This window comes from Monodelphis domestica, chromosome 5 (genome assembly GCF_027887165.1).
Source record: "Monodelphis domestica isolate mMonDom1 chromosome 5, mMonDom1.pri, whole genome shotgun sequence".
In the NCBI taxonomy this organism is placed as follows: Eukaryota; Metazoa; Chordata; class Mammalia; order Didelphimorphia; family Didelphidae; genus Monodelphis; species Monodelphis domestica.
Genome location: NC_077231.1, coordinates 63,206,316 through 63,233,287, shown reverse-complemented (window position 1 = coordinate 63,233,287; position 26,972 = coordinate 63,206,316). Strand labels below are relative to the sequence as shown.

Here is a 26,972-nt window from a genome sequence, read left to right as displayed (position 1 = left end):
TCCCCAGATGTCTATTGTCGTGGTTTCTTGTTATTGTGCTTTTTTTTCCCCAATCTATACGAGTTATAAAACCAGAAGAAGACTGAAATACTTCAAGTTTGGAACTCATAGAGCAGTTATTCAAAGGCTGGAGTTTCTTTAGTCTCTCTAGTGACTCTGAAATGATCATTATCTTAGTGGATCAGGCTATTCCCATTTTCTTAGTGAAGAAATCAAGGCCACATTGCCCATTTTTCCTCTTTTACATGTAAAATTGTGATCATGCAGATTTAGAGATGAATGGTCCCATGGGGGACAACTGGTTAAACCCCTTCATTTTATAGAAGATGAAAAAGTATAATGACTTGTCCAAGGACACACAAAGGGAAGGGAGCAGAGGTGGAATTTGAGCTTAGCCCTCTGCCTCAAAATCTGTTATACTTTTGACTATAAAAAAATAAAAGAATTGTTGTAAGAAGAAAAATTGTTTTGCTTTTTAAAAAAATATTTTATTTTTCTCCAAATACATGTAAAAACAATTAATTTTCTTTTTAAATTCTGAGTTTCAAATTCTCTTCTTCCCTCCCTTCCCTGAGACAGTAAGCAAAATGATATCGATTTTACATCTGCAATCATGTAAAACATTTAAGAAAATTATTTCTAAGAATTACAAAGGAACAGGAACTACACCCGTGATTCCAAGGGGATGGAGAACTCCTAACAACTAGAGTTTTAAGGCTTCTTCTTTGCAAAAGGTAGTAGATTCCCTCTTAATAGACATTGTTAAATAAAGACTTTAAACAAAAGCTAGATGATGATTATAAAAGCTAGCATTTATATAATGTTTGCAAAGCATTTAATATATTATCTCATTTGATTCTCATCCCAAAACCATGAGGGAGGTGCTATGATTATTTCCATTTTACAAATGAAAAACCTGAGTCTGAAAGAGCTGAAGTAAATCAAGCAGGACTAGAGAGTTAATAAATAACAGAGATAACAATTACACTCAGATCTTTCTAACCAGAGCCAAAGGGGACCCATAGCAAGCTTCAGTTTGGACTGAATTGGCCTCTGAAGTTCATATCAACTTGGTATTTCTGAAATTAAATCTCAACTGGCCATAGTTTTCACAGGCTGAGTTGATTTGGAGCTAGAAAGGACCTTAGAGGGATCTCTAACCCCAACCCTCTAACTTTACAGATGAGGAAACTGAGACTTAGAGAGGTTAATGACTGCCCAAGGTCACACATAAGTAAATAACCTGAGATTTGAAGACAGTCCTTTTAATTACAAGTGCCATAATCTTCCCACTACACCACAGTGCTTCTCATAATTGTCCTTGAAGTTTGACATTTTAGTACAAATGTAGAAAATAAGCATATATGTGTGTATGTATATATGAATATCTATTCATATGTAGATACATGCATATATGTAGGGGCAGATAGCTGTGGCAATAAATAGAGCACCAGACCTGGAGTGAGGAAGATCTGAAATCAAGCCCAACCTCAGATATTTAATAGCTGTGTGATCCTGGGCAAGTCATTTAACCCTGTTTGCCTCAGTTTCCTCATCTGTAAAATCTCATCTAGAGAAAGAAATGGCAAACCACTCCAGTATCTTTGCCAAGAAAACCCCAAATGGGTCAAGAAGAGTTGGACACAACTAAAACAACCAAACAACAACAATATGGATATATATTTTTAATTAAAAAAAATAACATGCTCACACACACATTTTCTGCTTTCTTGTAATTTTTTTTTGGGGGGGGCAATTTGATACATATATATAAAGTAAAAATATATGTATATATATACTACTTTGTAGTATTCTTTCACTAAGTTAAGACATTAAGATGTATTAAGATATCAATAACATAATGTAAACTATATAAAGATGTTAATTTTTGCATGGATAGGCTTTGTACTCTATGAAATTAAGGTAACACTAACACTTCTAGAGAGAAAACAGAACCTTATTTAGTCCAGCTACCAAATTTTAAAAAATTTAAAACAGTTAAGAAACTAATAAAGAAGTTAAACACTTTGTCCAAGTAACACAGGGATAGGGTTAGAGACTGAACTTGTGATTTCATTACTATAAGGAACTAATATAAGGAAAGTGCTTCTTCTACCACTGCAGGTTGGCCAAGAGGGCAGGTAGGTGGTTCAGTGAATTGAGTGCTTAGCCTAGAGATGGGAGATCTTGGGTTCAAATCTGCCTTCAAATATTTTCTAGCTGTATAATTCTGGGCAAGTCACTTAACCCCTGTTTCCTAGTCCTTAGCCTTGCAACCAACGCTTAGTATTGATTCTTAGATGGAAGGTAAGGGTTAAAAAAAGAAGAAGAAAGAAAGCTGCCTAGATCACTCAGAGGGTAATTCATTTGTCCAGGGTCACACAGCTAGTATGAATCTGGGGTATGGTCTCAATTCAGATCTTTGGGCTCCGAAGCCAGTCTTCTACCACTACATAATATATTCCAACTAAATGGACTGTTCCTTTAGTCTATATATCTCCAGTGCCTGGAATAAAATATACATTTAATAAAAACTTGATAGTTGATCGAATCAGAATGACAGCTTCAGAACTAGAACTCATGTCTCTACTCCTAATTTCATATTTCAAATGCTTAAAAATACGAGAATCATCAGGTTAATCTAAAGAAAGGAAAATCTGGGCATGTCTACTCCAACTCTAACTCAGACATTATTCTTTCTCTAGGGACAAAAGGGCTATTGTAGTTACAGTAATGGCTGAAATAACTATTAATTTCATTATTCTCTTTCTCTCTTACAGTTTACATACAAACACACACACACACACACATGCACGCACGCACGCACACACAGGTACACCTTTCTTGTATTTTTTTCCTTTGGTGGCAGTTGATTATCTCATTCAACAGGATCCAGAGGTTCCTAGAACAAGATGGCTTTCTGAAATGCTACTATAACACCATTCATTCTAATTAACCAAGTTGTGACACTTCTCCCACTAGCTCATCCCAACCCAGGATAATTTTGAATAACTGCAAGCAATGGAAGCTAGCCATTGGGATCCTTGACTTAACAGATCTAATTTGCTTAGTTTTTAAATAGCAAAGCAGACCAGGCACAAAGGCAAAAGGCAAATGGGGAAAAAAGAATGCCCAGACACATCACTCCTATTGTAATGCAAACCCATTTAATTAGACATAACAGCAATCCCTGAGGCACCCAACAGGTCAATTAAAAAATGTATTTAAATGAATAAATGTTAAGAAAAATTAAGAGTCAAATGGGATTCTTTTTACAGACCTAGTAGGAGCTTCATGAAGGGAAAGTGTTAGCAAGTATTTAGAGAAATAACAAGAAAAAATAACAAAAACATCTGTTTTTACCTACAGAGAACTTAGGAACTTCAGATGAATTAAATTGATCAAAGGCTATCATTTCAAATAGTAATATTCTCACTTATAAATCACAGGCATGTTAGAAAGTTGATTTTTTTAAATGTGAAAAAGACTATATCAAGAATTTTACTGTTCCCTTTCCAACTCTGCCCATTAGAAAGCTATTAGCGTGAAAAAAAGTTATCTTTAGGAATTTTTTTAAACTAAGTCCATTGAAAAAGAGGGAAGCATTAAAATGAAATAAATGCATCAGAAAACTGTGAAATTTGGAGGTGGGATTTAGGTTCAAATCCTAGCTCTGCTTCCTGTGGGAACTTGGGCAAACAATTTAATTTTTCTGGACCTCAGTTTCTTCATTTGTTAAAGGAAAGAGTTGGACTACATGACATCAGAGGTCCCTTTCCAGTTCTTCATCTATGAAACTGGAAAATATTTTTAATACTTAAAAATTAACAAGGAAGAAGAGAATTAAACATTGGAAACTATAGGGCGAGAGAATAATGGAGAAGAAAAATAAAGTCTATATAGGTCTATATAGAATGCAATGGGGCAGTGTTAGCTTTAGTAATGAATTATAAAACAGCTGCCAGGAGGGGTATTCAAACTCATTAAAATGGGTTATAATGCTCTAAGTAAATGATTCTGTGTTACTTGTAAGCAACATAGTTAGTTTCCTAGAGGAAGAAGAGTACTTGAAAGTATTCTAAATGTATTTTTGTTGATCCATCTATTATCAGTCATATCCAGTTCTCTATAACCCTATTTGGGGTTTTTGTCATAAAAATACTAGAGTGGTTTGCCATTTCCTCCCCTATTTTACAGATGGTAAAGTTAAGTGACTTGCCTAGGGTCCTACAGCCAATAAGTATCTGAGGCTGGATTTGAACTCAGGAAAATTAGTTTTCCTGACTCCAGGCTTAATACTTTATATGTTACACCAACTTGACTCCCACTCTAACTTTACTTACATACCATTTCCTCTATGATACATAGATTTGAACTTGGAGGCAGGATAGCCTGGATTCAATTTCTGTATTTTTTTAAACCCTCACCTTCTTTCTTAGAACTGATCCTAAATATTGGGTCCAAGACAGAAGAATGACAAGAGCTAAGCAATTGGGTTTAAGTGACTTGCCCAGGGCCACACAGCTAGGAAGTATTTGAGGTCATATTTGAACCCAGGACTCGCCATCCCCAAGCCTGGCTCTCTATCCACTGAGCCACTTAACTGCCCCATGCATGAGGCATTAACGCAGTGTAAGTCAGTAAATCTCTCAGTGCCCCCAAACAACTCTCTAGGTTCCAGGGGTACAGAATATTTGCCAGTCTGAATTGTAAAGGGGATTTTCCTCACAAAAATCACCAATACTGATGAAATCACAGGCCTGGACCAAGAAAAGGGAGGAAAAAGAGAAGAATGAGCCTTTGGCCTGACCTCATAGCGTCCTTGTTCGTGATAGAGTTTTCCCAAATTATAAAGGCAGCTGGTAACAGAGCTCTTATGGGCATGAGGATCCTTCAAATTCTCATCAGGGATCTCCGAACACTTTAAGAATGTGCGGCGGGCTTCTTCAGTCTTCCCTTGGTTCATGAGAATAATACCAGTATTTAAATAGGCAGCTGGAGAGAAACAGAGGAAATGTAACTTAAGTGGAGCATTGGCACAGCCGGTAAACAACATTACCCTATTACTTAGTGGTAACATTTCTACCATTTGAGGACTGACTTTCTGAAGGAGGTTCTTACATTTTTCTACATCACAGAGCCCATTGGCAGTCTGGTAGGGACTATGAGCCTCTTTTTAGAATATGGTTTTAAATATACCAAACAAAATAGGAAGGGCACCAAAGGAAACCTTTAAATACAATGAAATAAGCTGAAAAACTATTATGGGAGTTTAGGATTATGCTGGGTTCTGTGGGGGTCTCAGAAGAAAAAGAGACAAAGCCTGTCGTCAAGGAGCTTTTAATCAAATTAAAGAATGGTAATATCCATCTGAAAACAGAGCATTTGTTATAACAAGATTCTAAAACAGCCATTTCTGAGGATTATTAAAATTCTTTAAAAATAAATTTAATGCTCTATTTACTCATTTTGTGTTAACTCTAAGTCCCACCTAGAATAAGAGGGAAAAGAGTATTTTAAAAAAGAGTATTACTTACAAGCTAATGTTGGCCTGCTACCAATCGCCAGCTTATAGTAATGCAAGGCTTCTGTGAATCGGCTGTTCTCTTGTAGAAGTAATCCCCTGCAGGAGAAAAGAAAACATAAATTGGAACAGAAAAAAATTAATTAGTGAAAATAAAAACCACAGAGTTTTATTTCGTGTGCACAATATAAAAATGCTAAAAATACAATGAAACACTAACCTATTCAATAAAAAATAAACTATAAATAGGAGGAAATGATCTCGTAGAGGAGAAAATAGTGAATAGTTATCAGCTTCATTCACATGTTTATACAATGAATTAGGAAGTAATTCTGAAAGAAAATAATATAACCACTATTTGCCCCCTTTTCAAATAAGCCTTTTTCTATACCACTATTGCCAGGCACTTCATTTTTCCCCCTTGGAGTATCTACAAGTTCCCATCACTTAACAAAGGAAGTTTGGTCTAGACAGGGACATGTCTGGAAATGTGAGTTGTTCTTCAGCCTGGCCATGTTAGTACATATTCGTGAGACATAAGATCATAACTACTCCAAGCATCGTTCAGTTGGAGTCAGATGAATGTGAGCCAAAGGAAACCCTAGGGGGTGTGGCAGAGGAGAGATGGCATCAGCTTTATGGAAAAGAACTGAAGATAATCCTCGCTGTTATTTCCTTATTAACTTGAGCCAAGTCTGGATTTCAAGGGTCCCAAGCAAAATTTCAGCTCCCTTTTCCAAGAAACAAACACCTGTCACTATAGACCCTGGGAAAGCCTTATCTCTGATCTCTGAAGGAGGAAAGGCTCCATTTTCAGAAACTGTGCATATTGGCAAAGCCTTCCCTAGGATGTCCAACAAAACCTAAATGAAGATAGATTTCTAAAATAGTCCATCTAATTCAGATTGTAAACTTATGGGCAGCAAAGATTGGAGCTAACAGCAAAGCTAAGGTAATTTGTCATTTCTATCCTCAAAGGTTCCCCAATACTCTTATTATCTCTTCCTGGGGGTGGTGGGTGACAGGATGGGAGCACCTTGTCCTAGGCTCAAGAAAATGAAAATAAAAATATATTTAGGTAAAAAGAGCTTCCTAAAGTTTCTCCTTTATAGAAAGGGAGCATAGCATGGTAGTACTGAATTTGAAGTCAGAAGTTTGTATCTCAGTTCTGCTACTTATTACTTATGACCTTGGGCAATTCACTTAACCTCTCTTGGAGTCATTTCCATCTGGTAGGGAACTTGAACAACAAATCTAATATTCAGTAACATCATTAAGGTATTAAAAACAAATCTCACCATAATTTGATTTTTTAAAGGGGGAGAAAATAAGCACCTCCTTAACATCAGTTAGAAAATTCCCCAAGACATGAATCAAATCTCTGGGAAGAATCTGAACAAATATCAAGCCCCAGTAGTGATAATTCCTTCAAGGATTGTTCTGTTTGCCATTTCTATATTGCTTAATGAACATGCAAAAACCTTACTTCTAAGAGATTTAATTGCCCCCTATACTGATCTTTTACCTAACATTCTGGTTTCATAGGATTCAAGCAATGACATTAGATAAAACATGTGTATATGGAGACCTTTCTCATTCTAATTTTTAAGAAAAAAGATATATTAAATGCATTTAGCCTAGAGTGAAAAAAATATAGGGTTAAATTGTAAACTGACTCTGGAATCTGCCATTTTCAGAATCTACCTATAATTTAAACTAGAAGTGTCAAACACTACAAGGGGGAAAAACATGCAAATGACTGTGTGTATACAAGAAACAGATATATGATCATCAGTAGAGGCAAGGCACTAGTGCTGAAGGATGAGAAACGGAGTCCAATGACATATATGTAATAAACTACAGAGTCAAGATTTGAATCCAGGTCATCTGAGTCCAATTTTAGGGGCACAAAATAAAAAAAAATATTTCCAGCGCTCTATGGTATTTATTTTTTAATGTGCTTAATTATTAGTAGTAACTATGGTTCAGAAATCATTCACAAATGCTATATATACATGTGCGTATGCCTGCACACATATGCCAATATGTTAAGAATCTATGATTGTTGGTTCTGGAATTTCCCATTCTAAAGGAGATCACAAATCCAAAACAGTCTTAGAGAATAGCTTGAGATTCAGAAAGAGTAAATGACTCTCCTATGATCCCAAGGCTAGTAAGTTTAAGGGCTATGTTTGAACCTATTTCTTCCTGATTCCCGGGCCAGAACTTTATCATCTAGTATGTCTCACGGCTGCAATTCTATTATCAAAAGCTTAGGATACTTCCATAGGCATATATTGGGGTAATCGATAAACATCTATTGAATGGAAACTATATGCCAGGCACTGAGCTAAGCACTCAGAATACAAATACAAGCGCAGACAGTCCCTGCCCAGACAGGTCTGAGAAGTGTCAGAGTACAGTAGTCAGGTGACAAAAGAGAAGATGCCTGAGCTGAGCTCCCTCCTAAGAGGATGTTCTGAAGTTCAGGGCTCCAACTCTCCAAAGAGAGCAACAGAGGGTGGTGATGAGATGGAGCACAAAAACTGATGGGATCTTATAGATGGTGAGGTTTTCCCAATGTAAACATTAAAATTAATATACAATAATTTAAAATATTGTATTTTAAGAGATTTATTAATGATCATTAGAAATAAAGGAATAAAAAGGTAACAAAATCAAAACCACATGCCCATGGCTAATCAACCAGTTCAAAAGCCCGCTTACCACCAAAGTCGCAATAATGAGCTGAATATTTTTAAAATATCTAGAGGTAGGCTAGCATTCGAAGATCTCATAGGAGGATTGGGGGGGGGGGGGGGACGGGTTCTTTTAATCATTAAGACTAGCATAAGTTTGAAGATGTTTCTCAGAAAACGTTTCCCTAGAGTTTGGGGTTTTCATTTCCTTTGCCCTTTGAAAGATTTTCACCTGGAGTTTGGGGAAGATTCGACAGAGAAATAGGAAAAGGAAGCTGTTTGCAGAACTCTGCGATTTGTGTGCCCTGTAGTGGGCAACAAGACAGAGGCACGCAGCCTTTGTGGCTATAAGTAGGGGAAAGATGAAAAGAGAAGAGAAGGGGAAGGTGCTAATAGGTGCCCGCACTCTGCTAATCCTTTTGTAAATAATACCTCAGGAGAGAGTGGAAACAGGCTTCATTTTGTGAAGCCGTTCAAGAACTCGGAACACTGGAGAAGAAGCAGAGGGACTGTGGACAGGAATGCAAGGAAGGAGAGAAGAGAAAGAGTAGGGGAGTGGAAAGAGTGAGAGACTCCGGACAGAGCTGATAGCCAACACGGCAATGATTTTGTAGCTTGCCGTTTGAAGAACTGGTTGCCCCAGGTTGCTCTGCGACCTGAATGTGTATTCATACAGAAATTGGCCACTGGATGCAAATTATCTTGCTTTAAGAGCACAGGATGGTGGGGTAGCAGCCTATGGAAGAATTCAATGGTTTGACGGAAGATTTGATTTCTGGTCCTTTGGGGTCTATTCCAGGGGTATAGTGTTAGACTTAGAATGAATCTGGGGCCATCATGGTTACTGGCCACTCAAGAGAGGCACGGAGTGGGGAGTAGGCTTCTGTGTGGTAGCTGGAGTGCCATCTGGTGGTCAAAGTACATATTGCACCTCCTTGACTATACTACTCATACACAAGGAAAATAGGACATTTGCCACTTTCTAGAATAGCAGAGATCAGTGTAATGAGTCATAGTAAATGTGTTACTTACTCAGTGCATCTTTTAACCACACATCATTTCATTATCCATATATTTGTCACTTGCATATATAATTTGGACATAAAGTACAATTTAGTAATTAAAACCATTAATTCATGTCATATATTTTTGTTACTATGTCTAATCTATTTTGTAGATATTCTTAAGATGCGAAAGCTAATATTTAATGAAGTCTAAAATGTATTTGTGAAAAATATTCAGCAAAATATTACAATAGTGTCTGTGTCTTGCATGCAATAAGTATTCAATAAATGTTCTAGCTATCATCTTGAAAATTAGGTAAACTGCAATTCCTGGGGGGGTGGGGAGAGTTGTAATCATAGCAGCATCAATCCAGAGCTGGTGGAAAGGACCCAAGAACCAATATAGTCCAACCATCCCTCTCATTTTGCAGGTGAGGAAACAGAGGCCCCCGAATATTGAATAACATGTCCAAGATCACAGAGGCAGTAAGGACCCATAATTCTAGGTAAAATTTCAAAGTAATGTGAACTACATTACTACTTACAACAAGAATATCAGCAACCTACATTTGCATCATGATTTGTAATACTCCGAAAGCTTCAATATTCTTTATCTTGTAGCCACACAGCATTTTGAAGCAAGAAGAGCAGATTACCTCACCATCTTCCAGAAAAGGAACTTGCCCCAAATCACATGGTTAGTAAATGACATAGCCAGGTCAAGAACCCAGGTTTTCTGATTCTTAGTCCCCAGCTCTATGTACTACACTCAACTACTCATCTGTGAAAATGGAGAATTGGGGGTTTTCTGGATTTAATGCATTCATCCTACTCATGTACCATTTTAACACTCTCTCTCACTCCCACTCCAATTGTTCCTCATGCCCTTCAAAACTATTGCTTTGAAGATCTAGGGAAAGAAGAACCATGGGAAAGTCAGAAAGAAAGAGTAAGGGGCAGGCAAAGACAAGGCAAAAAGGAGTCTGTCATAATTTATCTACTAAGTAGTTGTTCATCCTTCTTTTCTGAAAAAGATCAGTGACATCATGGATGATGTGTTGGCTGATGTGAACTGAATTTAAGAGAGGTAAAGTTACAGAGTCATCAGAGTCATGGAAATCCAGCAGCAAGACAAAAGTCAGGAGCACCAAGGATGGCCAAGGATACAATGGATAACCTTGGGGTCTGATTTCTGACCAAGCTCTAAGCATTCCACAATGCTACTGGAACAAACTGTTCTCATCAACCCATTCCACTGAGGAAAATCTTCACATGCTTGGGTAGACAGCCCCCTAATTCACTGGTGGGTTTGAGCCCTGTTGGGTTCACTTGTTTGGTCCATCTGCCAAGACAGTTTTACTGGATTATGGCTAATGTGCGTGTGCTAGCTTCTTGGAGCTGAAGGTGAGAATTAGGTGAAAGGTAGTAAGTAAACAGCCCAGAAAAGAGCTCAGCAAATCCTCACACTAGATTTCTAGTCCTCCCTGAACACCCCATAAACAACTCTACTAAGTAGAAGCCTCATTGTGGAGGGCAGAAAATCAGCCTCAGTGTCTGGAAGATTATTTCATATATGATTGAGTGACTGGATAAAACAGTTAAACTCTGGCATTAAAGAAAATGACTAAGATTTAAAGATTCTGACCTCTATTGTAAAGGAATTTTCCTGACAGGCCAGGGGGAGGGGAGAGAGACAGAGACAGAGACCGAAAGACAGAGAGAGGCAGAGAGAGACAGAGAGACAGAGAAAGAGGAAGAGAGAACCAGAGTTCTTATTAAACATTTTTGGACTAGGAACAAGAGTGACCTGGCAACTATCCCCCATGACCTGGAAACACAGGGATTTCTAAAAATACTACAAATCTCCTCATCTATTTGTACAGGAAAGCCCAAATATTTTCAATGGAGAGAAAAACAAACAGCCTCTTATTATGTGTCTGGTGACAGGAAAAAAAAATGAGAGAGTGAGTCTATAGGATTAAACAGTAATCTATTTTGGAATACAATAGAAATGTCAGAGTGAGCCCCCAATGAAAACCAAAACTTGGCTGTTAAAAAAAAAATAAAAGTTATTATGATTCCTTTAAAGTACTTTTTCTGTTTTAGATTCTAAAGCTCTTTCAATTTACTTAGTTAGGATTAAAAAAACACCACATGGATGAACTAGAAGGTTTATTTTTTCCTTAAGAAAAATATCATAAATGAACCGACCTGAGGAATATTCACAAACATTTAAAAGAACAGTGTTGTAGAAATGTCTGGGGATCTATATCACAGTGTTTACCATCTCGAGGATGGGGGAGAAAGAAAGGAAAGAATTTGAAACTCAAAATTTTAAAAAGCAGATGTTAAAATTTGATTTTATATATAATTGAGAAATAAAATAGTTTTAAATTATCTAATATGTGTGGGGTTTCTTGATTGCCAAGAAGGTATGAATTTTCCCCTGAAATATTAAATATTTATAATACCTCATGTTTTATTTTTAAGATTTCATGAATTTTCCATGTAAATATTGTTAGAATATACATCAAATGATCTCCTCCCCCCCCCAAAGAAAACCCTAAACTTTTAGTATTACCAAATGCAGCCGCAAATAGGATGTGAGCACATTTCACATATGTGCTGAAGAGCTCTGGATACAGCTAGAAAATCTGCAGACTATCAGAAACCATCATATTTCCAAGGGCACTGATTGGGTTATGGGCACTGTGAATTCATAAGTGTCTTGATGGTTATATGCCTGCAATCTGGCCCATTGCAGTAATTTGCTTTTAAGCATGAATGCATTAGTCCACTAGCAGGGAATTTAACCTATAGTGTCCTTTTGGCTGTACATTTAAATTCTTGTCAATTCCAGCAGTGGCAGTGTTAAGGCCAACCTTTTGTTAGCAAGGGTTTTTCATTTTGGTTACAGAACCCATTCTTCTTTGTCTGACTGAATAGGCTAAAGAGCAGTTAGAAACCATTTACATAGTAAAAGTAAAGGAAGAAATAAAGGGGGACCTGTATTTTAATAAGATGAGGAACAATTTGCTTTCTGAAAAAGGCCTTTGTGTGCTGTGTGTGTGTGCATGTGTGTGTGTGTTTGAGAGAGAAAGAAAAAGACAGAGACAGAGACAGAGAGACAGCGAGAGACAGAGAGACAGAGAGAGAGAGAAAGCATTTGGGAAAGAAGACATAGTTAATTATGCCCTAGTCACTGAAGTAAGAAACTTTTTTTATTTCTAGCTGAAATATTTTTTTATTTTATTAAATATTAAAAAGCTGAAAAAATTCCAGGGAAAATATTAGGGTGGTTCCTAATCTGGCATAATTTTATTAAATGAATAGACATTATTACCTTAATCGAAGGGAATTTGAGACACATTGCATGTGCCAATATTATATAAAGATTCATTCTCCAGAGGAGCAAAAAAGTGTTTATGCATGCCAAAACAAAATAGTCTAGGTTGATGAGAGAGGCTGTATTGCTACCTCTCAATCCAGGCAAAGGATTTCTTTCTCATTGAAGATCAGAGAACATGTTTTCCTTTTCAGCTCTTCTTCCCATCTCTTTTAAGTAAACTTCTCTGCTTTTTTTATTTGTTCAGAATGCTAAATTGCTACAGAAATAAAACCCACAGCGATCTCAAGTTCTGGATAGAAAAAATATAAGCAATTAAATGTTTGTTATTGTTATTATTTCTAGAATATTTGGGGAAAATAACTGAAACATCCTGTGATATAGAAAAAATTTGGTATTACTCATATTGCTAATTATGTCATTCCTTCATGCCAGCAGAGGGTGTTTGTGTATTGTTTTCATTAATTTTCATCAAAGCAAGCATCCTCCCTTTCACCTTTGGCATTTTTGGTTCAAAGAAGTTTGCCAAAACATGCTTTTCCCTCCAAGGTTCACTTTTAACTAAAGGCAAGGGTATTTTGTTTTTTTATGGTCTGGATACTTGATGATTAGAAATAAGAAGCAAAAACAGTAATGTTTGAAATGACCATGCAGACATCTAAGTATGAAAGTGCATCCAACTCCCAGCTCACACCATCTTTAACAGAAAGCACTAAAGTGTTCATACATTTGTTTGGCATTTCAACCCCACTAGAGCCTGTGATTCATTTCTTCAGACCATAAAAAGCTGTCAGGTTCTGCCAGTCATCATGAAGAAACTAGCAATTGTCTCACACCCTAAAGGTACAGAAGAAGCTCTCCTAGGAAAGGAAACCACAGGAGTCATCTCATTCCTGAGCAGAGATCCAACACATAGTCATCATTTTTACACTGACTATTTTGACATAAAGGCAAGGCAGAAACAACATTTTTCATGGAAGATAAAATAGGATGATGTTCATCTTCACTTTAGTCAACACACCTGCAGAAATGCTATCAGTGATTTGGAATTAGTTGATTCCTTTGGGAAAAGGAGATATCTCAGGAGGCCTAAATCTTCATTAAGATCTCTCATCTCAGATTCTACATAATTCTAAAAGCATATGGTTTTCATAAAGATTGAATTAGAGATACTTGACAAAAAGTGTTATTAAACCCCTTTGAAACATTTTATTATGTCTAAGAATAGTACTGACTATGGAGAGCATTTGGGACTTGGAGTCAATATGACCTGTGTTCAAATCCTACCTCTGACATTTAAAGTTCTGTGTCCTTGGACAAATCACTTGACTTATGTATCTCAGGCTCTAGCTAGAACCATCTCCTAAGTCACAGCCAAGCTTCCATCTGCTTATCTAATGTGATGGAGGTAGCTTGAACACTGGAAAATATTCTATCCATTGAAAATTCCACATCCTTTTGGTATTCAAGTGTATACAGTAGCATACCATTTTGGGAGCACTCTTCTCAAACTTAGAGGACAGAAACTACATTAGAGTGTCACTAAAGAGGGGGAAAATACATATCAAAATTTCATAAATTATATTATTATTTTCACATTCAATTTATGGGACATGGTGAAGCAAAAAAAAAAAAAAAACAACATTTTGTCAAACTAGATGACCAGTGAGGTTCAATAGAAAGAATGGTACATGTTTACATGATTCATTTTTTTCCTCCTCTCTTACCACCCCCCTCCCAGAGTCCATAAACAATCAAAAGCTATTTTTTAAATTCTTTCACCAGTTACCTACAGAGTAACAGCTATTCACATATCAAACTTTACAAATATTTGATGCAAATATGTTCCCACTGGATAGTTTCTCTTATGTTATGTTATGTTGATTTTGTTAATTTGAAATTATCTATTTTATCTTTTATTATTAAAAATATTTTATTTTCCCAATTACATGTAATAACAATTTCCAGTAAACATTTTCCAAAAAAAAAGAAAAAAGAAAGAATGGTACATGTGGAATCAAAGAATATGGGCTCAAACCTTGGGTCTGCTCTCTACCTTTTGTGACCTTAGGCAAGTCAAAACTTCTCTGGGCTTCAGAACTATCTATAAAGTGAGAGTATTGTACTAGGTGGTCTCTACGGATCCATCTAGCTCTAAATCTATGATCCAAAGGAACCAAAACATGAACTCCATCAATTAAAAGATGCTTAGTGTTACATACATGGTCTACAAGTCATAAAGTAATCTAAGATTGACCAAAATGTATTATTTTAATAATAATATTATTATTATATCATTATCAATTAAAATATCTTCTAGTTTGAGACTTGCAGTAGGAATTCAAAAAGGGTTATCAAAGATTCAGCTTTCACAGACCCTGTGACATGAATTCATGCTTCAGCCCTTTGGTATTCTCTGTATTCAAGACCATTTAGAGAGTAATCTTTCACACAAGACTACTCCAGGAATACACACACCACAGGTGGTCATAAACACAGACTCAAAGGAAAATACTGGATTCCTGGAACTGCACAATTCCTCTAGAAAGAGGCTTGGTGCACCTCTCTAACATTTCCTCTTTTCAGCATTCTGATCTGCAACTTTAGGAAAGTACAATGCACCCAGGGTAGATTGGTAGCAGAGTGGGTAGAGTGCTTGGCATGCAAGCAGGAAGATTCATTATCATGAGTTCAAATTTGGCTTCAAATTCTTACTACTTGTGTGACCTGGGGCAAGTTGCTTAACTCTTTTTGCCTCATTTTGCTCATCTGTAAAATGAGCTGGAGAAGGAAAAGGCAAACAACTCCAGCATCGTTGGCAAGAAAATCCCAAAATGGGATCATAATAAATCAGGCATAACTGAAAACAGACAGAACAATAATGCAACTGAAGCATCAGTGGAGGAGAAACTCTTTCTCTGTTTCAGAGTTTCAGAAGAGGAGAAAAGCCATGGTCTTTGTTTAGGGGATGCCAGTAGCTATGACTACCATGGAGCAATTATTTTCCTTCCTTTAGTTTGTGAATGATATTGTGTATTGTAAGGTTCTTATATTTTATTTCTTCTTTCTTTCTTTTAAATTTAAATTTATTATTTGTTTCTTACATTAAAATCCCTCCTTCCCTCTTCTCCTCTCCCCACACTAGAGAAGGCATCATTTGACAAAATGATGCATTTTTTTATATCTTAAACTATGTCTTACTATTTACTATACAAGTGATTCTTCAAACAATATTTCGGTTGCCATATATAATAGTTCTGCTTATTTCACTCTTCATAATTTTATTTAGGTCTTTCCATATTTTTCCAAAATTAACTTGCTGGCCTTTTCTTAGAGCACAGTAATATTCCATAACAATCATATTCCATAACGCGTTTAGCCATTCCCCAACTGATAGGCCTCTAAAAAGGAAAAATGATCCTGCCTTTCTTCTATGTGCCAAGGAGGACAATAAGTCTGCCACTATCAAAATTTCTGCTTTTCTATCAAGCTGGCATGTTGTTTATTCACTGCTTTCTAGAGTTGGGGGATTTATCTCAATGTCAGCAGCAGCAATAAAAATAAACATCTATTAAGCACTTATATGCTTGGGACTAAGTGGTAGAGATATTAGGAAAGACAAAAACAAAGTTGCTACCCTCAAGGAGTCAATATTTTAATGAGAGAAACAACATGTTAACAATTACAGTCATACAACATATACATCGTGTCAGTGGGAGCTAATCTCAGAGGTATGGCATCGGGGTCAGGGATGACTGGGAAAGCTCTCTTGCTGAGGGTAGACTTTGAGCTGTCTGGAAGGACACCAGGGAAGCCCAGAGATGGAGGTGAAAAGATAAAGCAATCCAAGCATGAAAAACATCCAGTAAAAAGGCATGTAGTCATGAGATGGAAGTTTTATGTGCAAGAAATATTGAGAAGGTCACAAGAATTTAGAGTATATGGAGGGGAACAAGAAAAAGGAAAAAATGGAAAGCTAGGAAGAAACTAGGTTAGGTAGGGCTTTAAAAAGCCAAATGGAGGCTTTCTGTTTGGTCTTTGATTTAACAGGGAACCATTCGAGTTTACTCAGGAAGTGGGTGACATGGTTAGACCTGTGAGTTAGGATGATTGCTTGGGCAGCTGAGTGGAGAATAGATTGGAATGAGGAGAGAACTGAGGCAAGAAGACCAATCTTCACACTATATAAATTGTTAAAGTAGGGGGTGATAAAGGCATCTAGGTGGCAGTGTGGATAGAGTATGGAGCCTGAAGTCAGGAAGACTCATCTTCCTAAATTCAAATATGGTCTCAGACACATATTAACTGGGTGAACCTGGTCAAGTTCCTTAATGTTGTTCTCTTTACTTTCTTCATCTGTAAATTGGCCTGGAAAAGGAATGGCAAACCACTGCAGTATCTTTGCCAAGAACATCCCAAAAATGGAGTCACAAAGAGTCAAAAATGACTGAAACAACTGAATAACAGCAACAAATGTGGTGATGAGGGCATGTATGAGAGTGGCAGCTATCTGAATGGAGAAAAGGGAACATATTGGAAGATGTTAGAAAGTTAGAAACCAATATGTTCCTTTCTAGATTTTTTCCCTTTTTCTTTCATAAGCTTTTATTTTCTGACTTTCCCTGAAAAGTTCAGGGTTTACTATAACCTATTCCAACCATTCTTCCTGAAGAGTGAAAATAGGAGAAAACTTTTGGCTCTGATTATTTCCTTCTATGTTCTTGCTACTTAGGGAAGTAAGCTGAATTTACATTTTGCTGAGTTCTTCCCCTCACCACCTCTCAATTCTATTTGCACAAAGCCAGTACACTGGTCAGCTTTATTCCTACCTTATTAAATCCTCTAGTTCATGGCATTGGAGGGTCCCTCACCATATGATATTAGAGAAATCGCTAACTTGAGGTCCTTTCCAGTTCTTTCTATATTGGCTTTCCTCTGCAGAATGTAACATCCTTGAAAGTAGGGACCATAATGCTTGCCTTTGAAGGCAGAGACAATATTGCATACTTATATAATATCTATCCATCCATCCATTTATTATCTATCCATCTGTTAATTATCTAGTATATACCTACCTACCTACCTCTCTATCTATTATCTATCTATCTATCCATCCATCTATCCATCCATCCATTCATCTATCCATCCATCTATCCATCTATATCTATCTATCTATCTATCTATCTATCTATCTATCTATCTATCTATCTATCTATCTGTATATCTGTCTGTCTGTCTGTCTGTCTATTCATCCATCCATGCATCCATCCATCTATCATCTATCTATCTATCTATCTATCTGTCTGTCTGTCTGTCTGTCTGTCTGTCTGTCTGTCTATCTATCTATCTATCTATCTATCTATCTATCTATCTGTTTATCTGTCTGACTGTGTCTGTCTGTCAGTCTTCCTGGCTGACTGGCTGTCTATTTCCCTACCTATCTGTCTACATTGGAATTATGTTTTGTTGCTTTGGTAGAATTATCAGAAGGGACTCACAGTTCTATAGGTATAATCCAAGGGATATGATTTACTGATTGAAGGATCAACTGAAAGATGATATATGTTTAAAGACAATAGGATTGAAGTTTAACTTGCAAGAGCTGGACATGCAGGAGATCTAGAAGGAGAAGAAAGCTATTTTCAAGGATCTGAGGGGTTCTTGTGTGTTAAAAGCACATTTGGGGGGTAGCTCAGTGGATTGAGAGCCAGGCCTAGAGATGGGAGGTCCTGGGTTCAAATATGACCTCAGATACTTCCTAGCTGTGTGACCCCTGGGCAAGTCACTTAATCTTAATTGCCTAGTCCTTACCACTCTTCTGCCTTGGAACCAATACATAGTACTGATTTTAAGGTGGAAGGTAAGGGTTTTTAAAAAGAGTACATTTGCTTTGTTTGGCCCCAGGGAACATGGGAGAAAGTTGCAAAGAGGCAAGTTGAGGATTAATGGAAAGATACGTTTTTATCTTTAACTCTGTCCAAACTGGGCTCCCTTGCTAGAGGTTTTCTAGTAGAGGACAAATGGCCACTTTAGGAGGTTATTATGTTGCAAGGGCATTATTATTCAGGTACAGGTTAGACTATGTGTGCTGCGTTCCTTTCCAGTTATGACAACCTATGATGCAACAACACTAAATATTTCTTTGTAGGAGAAGACAAAATGCTTTCAGAGTAGAAATACAGGAAAATTCACAAAGACCTAAAAATGACACACACTACCTTCTCCTCACTGAAGTGTCTTTTAACAGTCTCTGCTGCTAAAGTGCTCTTATTAAACCATATAATGACAAGAAATACATTAACATATCAATCATATTCATGTTTAAGTATCTTTAAAGGGAAAAAACTTTAGTATAATTATTTTTTAAATGAACATCAAAATAAGTTTAGTCTGTTTTTGAGTGATAACCAGACTGGGCAACTGCCAAGCACAAGGACAGGAATTAAAATATTTAATTAGGAAGATAGAATTTAAGGAAATGATGGCTGTGTGAAATTGGAATTGGTAATTTCAGCTTTTGGACAGTGGAAAGGTAGAAATTATTACTCTCTACCCAAAATTGTAACACCATTAGAAACATTTCAAGAGAGAACTTTTAATTAATCCTTTCAATCCCCCAAATAATTGAAATAGACAGGAAATTCCAGGAATTGCCCACTGAAAAAGAAGGGAAGAAAGTCTGATTTGAATCGCAGAGGGGAGGAAAGATAGAATAAGTTGTGAGAGATTGAGTCTGAGTCACAAAGAGGGCACCAGGGACAAAACACTTCATTTGTTGAGCTTGATTTGGCAGTTTTCTGGCTCACACAGTCAAACATGATAGATTTCAGTACTTGAGAGGCGTCCAACAGAGTCTGTTCACCCACTTGTCTATTTCTTGCCCTAAACTCAACCTTACCCTCTTTCCCCTCTCCTTTCTTGCTTAGGCTTCATCAAAACCTCATAAAGAGACATCTTCGGATAGAATATTTCAAATAAAATAATTAAACAGCTGGGCAACACATACTGACTGCTGGCAATGATTGTAGAGCATTAACATTACTTAAAGTAATAAAATCTCAATTTATTAGAAATATACTTAATATTTTCATGGTTATATAGAGATATATTTGTTTTTTCATGTACCATTTTTGGCATTGTATGATATTTGGCTTCAAGAGTTAGTATGGAATAGTTAATAGAAAATCATCTTCAGAGACAAGAAGACTTGAGTTCAAGTTATGTACTGAATGTGTGGTAATACATAACCTCTAAGTATCCAGACAACTCTCTAAAAACACTTGAATATAGTGAGCTATAATGCAAAATGTGACATTATAAGTGCTTTAGAAAGGTGAACAACAAAATACTATGGGATGAAAAGAGTATCATAAATGAATGACTTGCACACAGAAAACTTCCTGGAGGTTGAATTGAATTGAACTTTACACAGGTGCAGGAGGAGAGTGAGTGCTTGTAGAGTTCATGTACCACCTCTGACACATTCTGGTGGTTACGAGATCCTGGGCAAGTCACTTAAACTCTTGATGTCCCAGGAGAAAATTCAGTTACCGAGTTATATTGGTAGAATTTCTCATTGGGTATTCCTTGTACCAGTAGAATCATAGGTCCAACAGATATTATCATGATAAAATAAAATACTACACAACATGCCAAAATATATATAATATAGAATAATAGAATTTACCATAAAATATTATGTATCACTAACATAATATAGTATGCTAAACTCTGATATGATATATTTTGTTAATATAACAATATAAAATAGACAATAAATAAAATATGGATAAAGGGAGGACATTTCAGCTACAAGAAATAGTATAAGGATAAATAATTGTGCAATGCACATCCGATGATAAAAGGAAGTCCAATGTGCCTAAAGCAGAAAATTCCTAGAGAAGAGAGATAGGAAATAAAGCTAGAAGGGCACATTAGTCCCATTTTGAGCAGGTCAAAGAGCTGAAAATGTGGTAGGCAATGGGAGCCAATGAAAAAACCTGAGCAATGAAATGACATGATCAGATCTATGAATAAGGAAAATCCTATCAGAAGAAAGGAAAGACAGGATCACCAGTAAGGAGCCTAACCAATGGTGAAATAGGATGGTAATGGGGGTCTCTGTTAGGGTGTAGCCATAGGGACAGAACAGAAATGGAATGGAATAGATCCTAGAGATATGACTTTTTACTAGCAAGAATTCTGAATAAAGAAGACTGATGTGAGAGCTAATGTTTGGCATAAAACAATATAATGTCTCACACTAATGCTTCTTTAAACAAGAATAAGCATGATTAGGTGAACTACAATGAAATTTTATGCCACTTGGGAAAATGGTAGATTTAGAGTGTAAGTAAATTGTTTATTTTACATATTTTTCTCCTTTTTTTAAATTTCCAGTTGCATATACCTGAATTCCCATGTGTTGAGTTCTTATAAGATGAGGTCCTACTTATTCTGTATTCCTACTATATTCTATATAAGGCAGAGAGTTATAAAATTATACACACACACACACACACACACACACACACACACACACACACACACACATAGTAGTAGTCTCTTGCTGATCAAGAATGACTATTGTCTTTGTGCAGTTTCATCTACGGTGTACCCTCATGTGGCTTTGGAGTCCAAAGGCTGAGGCGCAGAGTCTGTGGCACATGGGGCCTGGGACGCCAGTTGTTACGGGAGGTGCGGCTGTGGCCTGGTGTCGGCGTTCACGCGCAGCAGCAAGACGTCGACGTCGCTCATCTTCAAAGGTGGTGGCGGCATGGGGAATGTGGGCTCACCAGGTGCTTCTGTCAGAGGCAGCGAGTTCTAGTTGCTTTGGTGTCATGCCAGCCCACTTCAAGTTGGACTTTAACTGATCCTTGAATCTTTTCTTTGGTCGCCCTTGTTTCCTGAGTCCAGGTGACAGTTCACCATAGAATACCTGTCTTGGTATTCGCTGTGGGTCCATGCGGATGACATGTCCAGACCATCGTAGCTGGGTTTGAGGACCAGGACTTCGATGCTGGTGGAGTTGGCTCTGTTGAGGACTTCCTAGTGGGTGATTCGGTCCTGCCATCGGATCCTCATGATTGACCGGAGGGAGCGTTGGTGGAATTGCTCCAGCTGCTTCATGTGCTTCTGGTACAGTGTCCATGTCTCGCAACCGTACAGGAGCGAGCTGAGGACCACCTCGTTGTACACTTTGAGCTTCGTCGCAGTTTCTTTGTATTTTTTCTTTGATTTCGACCTCTTAAAGGGATGACCCGCCAGCCACGGTGTGCTGACCAGGTGTTTGTAGGGCAGGCAATGTTTGGGACACCTTTTCTAGTCCCCTCCCTTGATTAGGGTGAGCAGTGCTGTCCTAGAGAGGGCTGCTCAGTCGCCCAGGATGCTGCCGAACATCCCTGCTGCCCACAGGGCCGAGTGACTACTGGTTCGTGGGCCGCCTACATGCAGGATTGTGACTACAACTGCCAGTGGTCACCTCCACCTGTTGCATCGTCACTCCCCCATCACCGCAGGTCTTGAAGAGGGTGGACGGGGTCAGGATAGATGAGTGTGCACAAAGACACTTGTGTGTGAAGGAGATTTAAGTGGAAAAACCGATGCACAGAGACAGTCCCACTCTCTCGGCGTTGGAAGCCTGGGTCCAATTGTAAACCTCAAATTTCCTTAGACTTATAAATGTTGGAAATTTCACCATTGGGATATTTCATACTTGGAAAATTTCTTACTGATAGTCTATTGGAATGGGAACCCCATTGGCATGGGAGGTTCTTTCTCTTCCCTTCTTAAGATTACTTTAGGACAGAAACCCTTTGCTGAACAATGGAAAGGACTTTGACCTATGCTTAAGCATAGAACAGGAATTTCTTTGAGTCTTGATTGATTTTAGAATTGATACAATGGAGATACTTGGAATGAATCTCCACCCTATTCAGTCCTAATAGGATTGAGTAAGGGCTGCAGCCTAGATCAAAATTTAATTATTCCAATCTCTACCCTACTCAAGTTAACAGGATTTAGAAAGGGCTGTAGCAAAGGAGTAAAGATTTAATCATTTGAAAATATGACCTTCAACAGACATGTGCAAAAGCCAGAAACCTCTGGGCGGTCCTGGGTTAAGCTAGAGCCTCCATTGGCACAGGGAAATTGATGAAGAGTGATTGGTAGGTGGGAGAACTGGGGGGATGAACTTGGATGGTTTTCCTTAAAGAGAGGGGGTCTGAAGACTCGAGAGAAGGTGGAGAGTTGGTCGGTGTGATTCCTGTGGCTCTAAGAAGGCTTGCTCTGAAGGAAGCTGAAGGTGGGGGCCTCTGAGACTGTTTCTCCATTTTGGACACGTGAGTAATAGGGACTGATCTCCTTTCTTTGCCCCAGCTATCTAAGGGCTTGGGCCTTTTGGCCCAGCCTAAACAGAAGGGGTATTTAAGCCCTATTCCCTTCTCTCCCCTTTTCTCTCTCTCTATCTCTAATTCCTTTCTTACTCCTACTGTAATTAAACTCCAAAAAAAAGCTGACGGCTGACTTGAGTTTTTCATTTAGGAATTACATAGCTGATTCCTTGGCGACCTTAAATTAATATATATCAGTCTTTTAAAGTGATTCCCTTGTTACACAGTGGCACGAAAGATTGTTACGTCTGGAGACTTCCTCAGCTGCATTGGATGGCCATGTTGTCCTTTGTGCTCCAACACGCCCTAAGCACTCCACAGTGCTTTGCTGTGTCACCCTCTCAGCCGTTGAACCTTCTTATTGGTTTCTTCTGTCTGTTCAGCCAAAACAGTCTTCACATGCTGGGTGAGCAAAGCCCTGGTTCACCAGGGGTCGACGACCCGATGGCTACCCTCACAAGGTTTAGCGGGCCTGTCGAAGCCGTTGCCCAAGGTGTGGCCGCTGCCACATGCTAGCAGCTACTAGGAGCCACAAGTGAGAGCTGGGTGTCAGGTGGGGGTCAGAGGCTGGAGAGCTGCCCTAGGAGGGCATGACAAGCCCTCCATACCAGAGATACTACCCTCCCTGAGCACCCCATACACCCCCCCACATATATATATATACATACTTAGACCAATCAATATCATTTTCCAAAGGATATCAAGGAAAAAGGAAAACAGCTCCTATGTTCCAAAATATTTATAGCAGCTCTCTTTGTGGTAGCAAAGAAAAGGAAATTGAAAGAATGCCTATCAATTGGGGAATGGCTAAATACATTGGGTTGAGATACTACTTCACCATAAGAAATGATGGGCAGGCTAATAAAAAAAAAAACTTGTAACAACAAGGCATAATGAATAGTGAAATTAATAGAAAAAAGATAATATTGTACACAGTTACAGAATATTAGAAGAATAATTGTGAATGATCCCTCCAGAGAATGAACCAAAAGGTGAAAACATGAAAAACTTAATTTCTATGAAAGTCTGTCTCCTGGATGATACCTTTTGTGATAGGTGGAGGGGTTAGAGGGACAGACACACTTGTAGATAAATTATTTTAATACATTAAGCAATTAATTTTAAAAAATAGAAAAGTATACCAATTCTGAAGTTAGAAGACTTTGGTTTGAATCCTCTTTTTCCCCTACTTCTAACTTTCTCAGCACAATGCCTGGCTCATAGTAGACAATAAATACTTGTTGACTCACTGAATGTATGATTTTAGGAATTTCCTCATCTATAAAATGGGAGGAGTTGAACTGAATAATATCTAGAGCTCTTTGTCTCTCTTATCTCTATGACCCCAAGTGGGAAATAACGTCAAGAGGTAAGAAAGAATGATGGAGGAGAACCAAGGAAGCTAACTGTACACCATCTTCTCTCTTTGAAGTAGAAAGTTAGACCAGCTTCTATTAAAGAGGTAAAGGAGGAGAGATAGCATGATTTTGGGAACAAGGGAGGAAAAAATGGAATGATTGCTGTGAGGGATGAGCAATGGATCAATAAGGGGAAACAGTGAAAGAAAGGGTGCCTAGGTGGTGGGTGAAATCAGCCCTCATTTCATGATCTTCTTCAGGGATGCTCAGTAGCCCTGGTACAGTAGTGGAGGAAAAAAGTAGTGGGAGTTACTGCCCAATGAAAATCTGGGGACTGAGAATAGCAAAAGTTCAAAGAACCAAGGGATTCTGGAAATAATAGTCAAGTAGTATGTTCCATCTGTACTCTTTGTATGAAACAGAATGGGGTAGAGAGTACTGAAAGATGGGTAAAGAAACAAGGGGATGTAAAATAGAAAAATGAGCAGACACTTTTGCCAGCTAGTTCAAAAATGGTTAGGTTTGGTGTCACTTCAGGGAACCACAAAACGGCTGCCTAATGAATTTCAAGCAATGCACTTTTCTATTCCCTGGTTCCATTCCTTTTAGACTCTTGTTCTGACTTTTATAATACTTTGGGTTGGGAGATTTGAGGATTTCTTTTCTTAAAATGCTTATCTCCTGCTCTAGTAACAGTGCTATAAGACATGGACAAGGCCTGGACAATTAAGACTTAAGGGACTTGCCCAGGGTCACACAGTGAGTAAAGGTCTGAGGCCAGAGGAGAGCCCAAATCCTCCCAACCCCCAAAGTGGTGTTATATCCACTGAGCCACCTGGCGTCCCTTGGAGATTTTTTAAAATTCTTTAATAAATCCACAAAAATGAATCCACACAATTCAACAGTATTCATAAGGCAATGACAAAACCAAGGAGTAAGTAAATGAGAATAGCGACTCAATATAATTACAAACTTTATAAAATATCAGCATAAGTCCATTAAGACACATCTAAGATGTGCAAGTATAATTGTAAATATTACTTAAAAGAAGTAAACAGTGACAAATCTAAAAAAGAAAAAGATATAAATGTAGCCCGTGAAAAAAAGTGAGAAACATAGATTCCACTGATGATAGAATTTTATTTTTGTCCAGACCAGTGAATTCACCAGGGTAAGAAAGGAAATGCTTTTACCCTACACTACAGCAAGTCCTTCGTAACAGTTGTAACAGTTACCTGAGTCAACAGAGATTAAGTGAATTGTCTAATGCCAATCAACTGACAAGCCTTTAAGCACCTACTACATACATGAATGCATACATGCAGTGTCTGCACTGTGTTAAGCATCAGAAATACACAATGGGTTTTTTTTTTTTCTTTTTAAACCCTAACCTTCTGTCTTAGAATCAATACTGTATATTGCTTCCAAGGCAGAAGAGTGGTAAGAGCTATGCAATGGGGGTTAAGTGACTTGCCCAGGGTCACACAGCTGGGAAGTTACTTCCCATCTCTAGGACTTGCTCTCAATCCAAGGAGTCACCTAGCTGCCCCCTATTTTGTGTTTTTAATGAAACATTCTAGTTTACAAAAACCTTTTGGCTCCAGGCATGTTTAACTCCTCAAGGCTGGTTCCCTTTTTCACTATTCTAGCCTTCTCCAGTGCCATTGCTCATTCAGACTTCCAAAGCACTTCACCAGAGCTATATTTAGGGTGGACATCCTGGAATACAAAGAGTGTTAACTGCATGTGCTCTCCCTCAGCAGGCAGAAACAACAGATCTTAGCATCAAGTTAATGAGAATAATTAACCCAAATAGGAAGCTTCTTGTCCAAAGTCATAATGCTTATAAAGCCTGAAAGTGGGATTTGGACCTACATTTGAATTTCAGTCCTTTGTCTATTAGGCCATCCTTCCTTTGGGGGGAATTTGCAAATAGAGTTCATTCTTCCTTCCTTTTCCCCATGTACACAAATCCTAATTTGTGGGGAGGAGAGGAAGGGAGCAATCGTTTATGAAGTTCCTGAAACTTTACAAATATTACACCATTTCAACCTCACAACAACCTTAAGAAGATAGTTGCTATCATTATCTCCACTTTACAGCTAAGGAAACTGAGTTGTACAGAGATTAAGTAACTTCCCCAAGATCTCAAGGTTAAGTATATCGGAGGTGGACTCGAATTCACATCTTCTCCCAGTGCTCTAAAGATCTCAGTAGAACTTCCTCCTTTTTCTTTCCTTCTTGCATTAAGAAAGCTCCTATATGGATACATTCAAAAGGCAAAAAGCACTTAACACTAATCTAAGCTACTAAATAAACTACTGAACTATATTTGAACCTATACACAATGGGGTGCAGAGCTGCTTCTGACACCACAGGGGCTGAACATCAGGGCCGGCTGCTTATTTTATCATTCCTTGGAGGAGAAACACTTGTCAGATAGTTTGTGAACACTGCAGAAACAACCTCCTGCATCATGCAGACAGTTCAAGTGCCCCAAACTAGGGCTTTCTTTTCAAACACAGGCCTGCCGCTTAGTGATCCCATCTCTGAAAGGATTAGAAGCCAGAGGATCTCACTCTGGCCAAGAGAGACAAAATAAAATCAAATTCAGGAATTTCGGCAGCATCCCCATAGTCTAGGAAATAGT

At 38.0% G+C, this 26,972-nt stretch overlaps 1 protein-coding gene across 3 annotated transcripts in view; it reads right to left on the bottom strand.

The window, feature by feature from the left end:
- TMTC2 (transmembrane O-mannosyltransferase targeting cadherins 2) overlaps nucleotides 1-26,972 on the bottom strand; it is a 557,542-nt gene that overhangs the window by 203,566 nt on the left and 327,004 nt on the right. For all 3 annotated transcript variants that reach the window (XM_007503110.3, XM_001364263.4, XM_056798579.1), the window contains 2 exons: nucleotides 5,538-5,623; nucleotides 4,811-4,995 (listed from right to left, as the gene is read on the bottom strand). In XM_007503110.3, coding sequence (XP_007503172.2) covers nucleotides 4,811-4,995; nucleotides 5,538-5,623 — 271 coding nt within the window. The remainder of the gene's footprint in view (nucleotides 1-4,810; nucleotides 4,996-5,537; nucleotides 5,624-26,972) is intronic.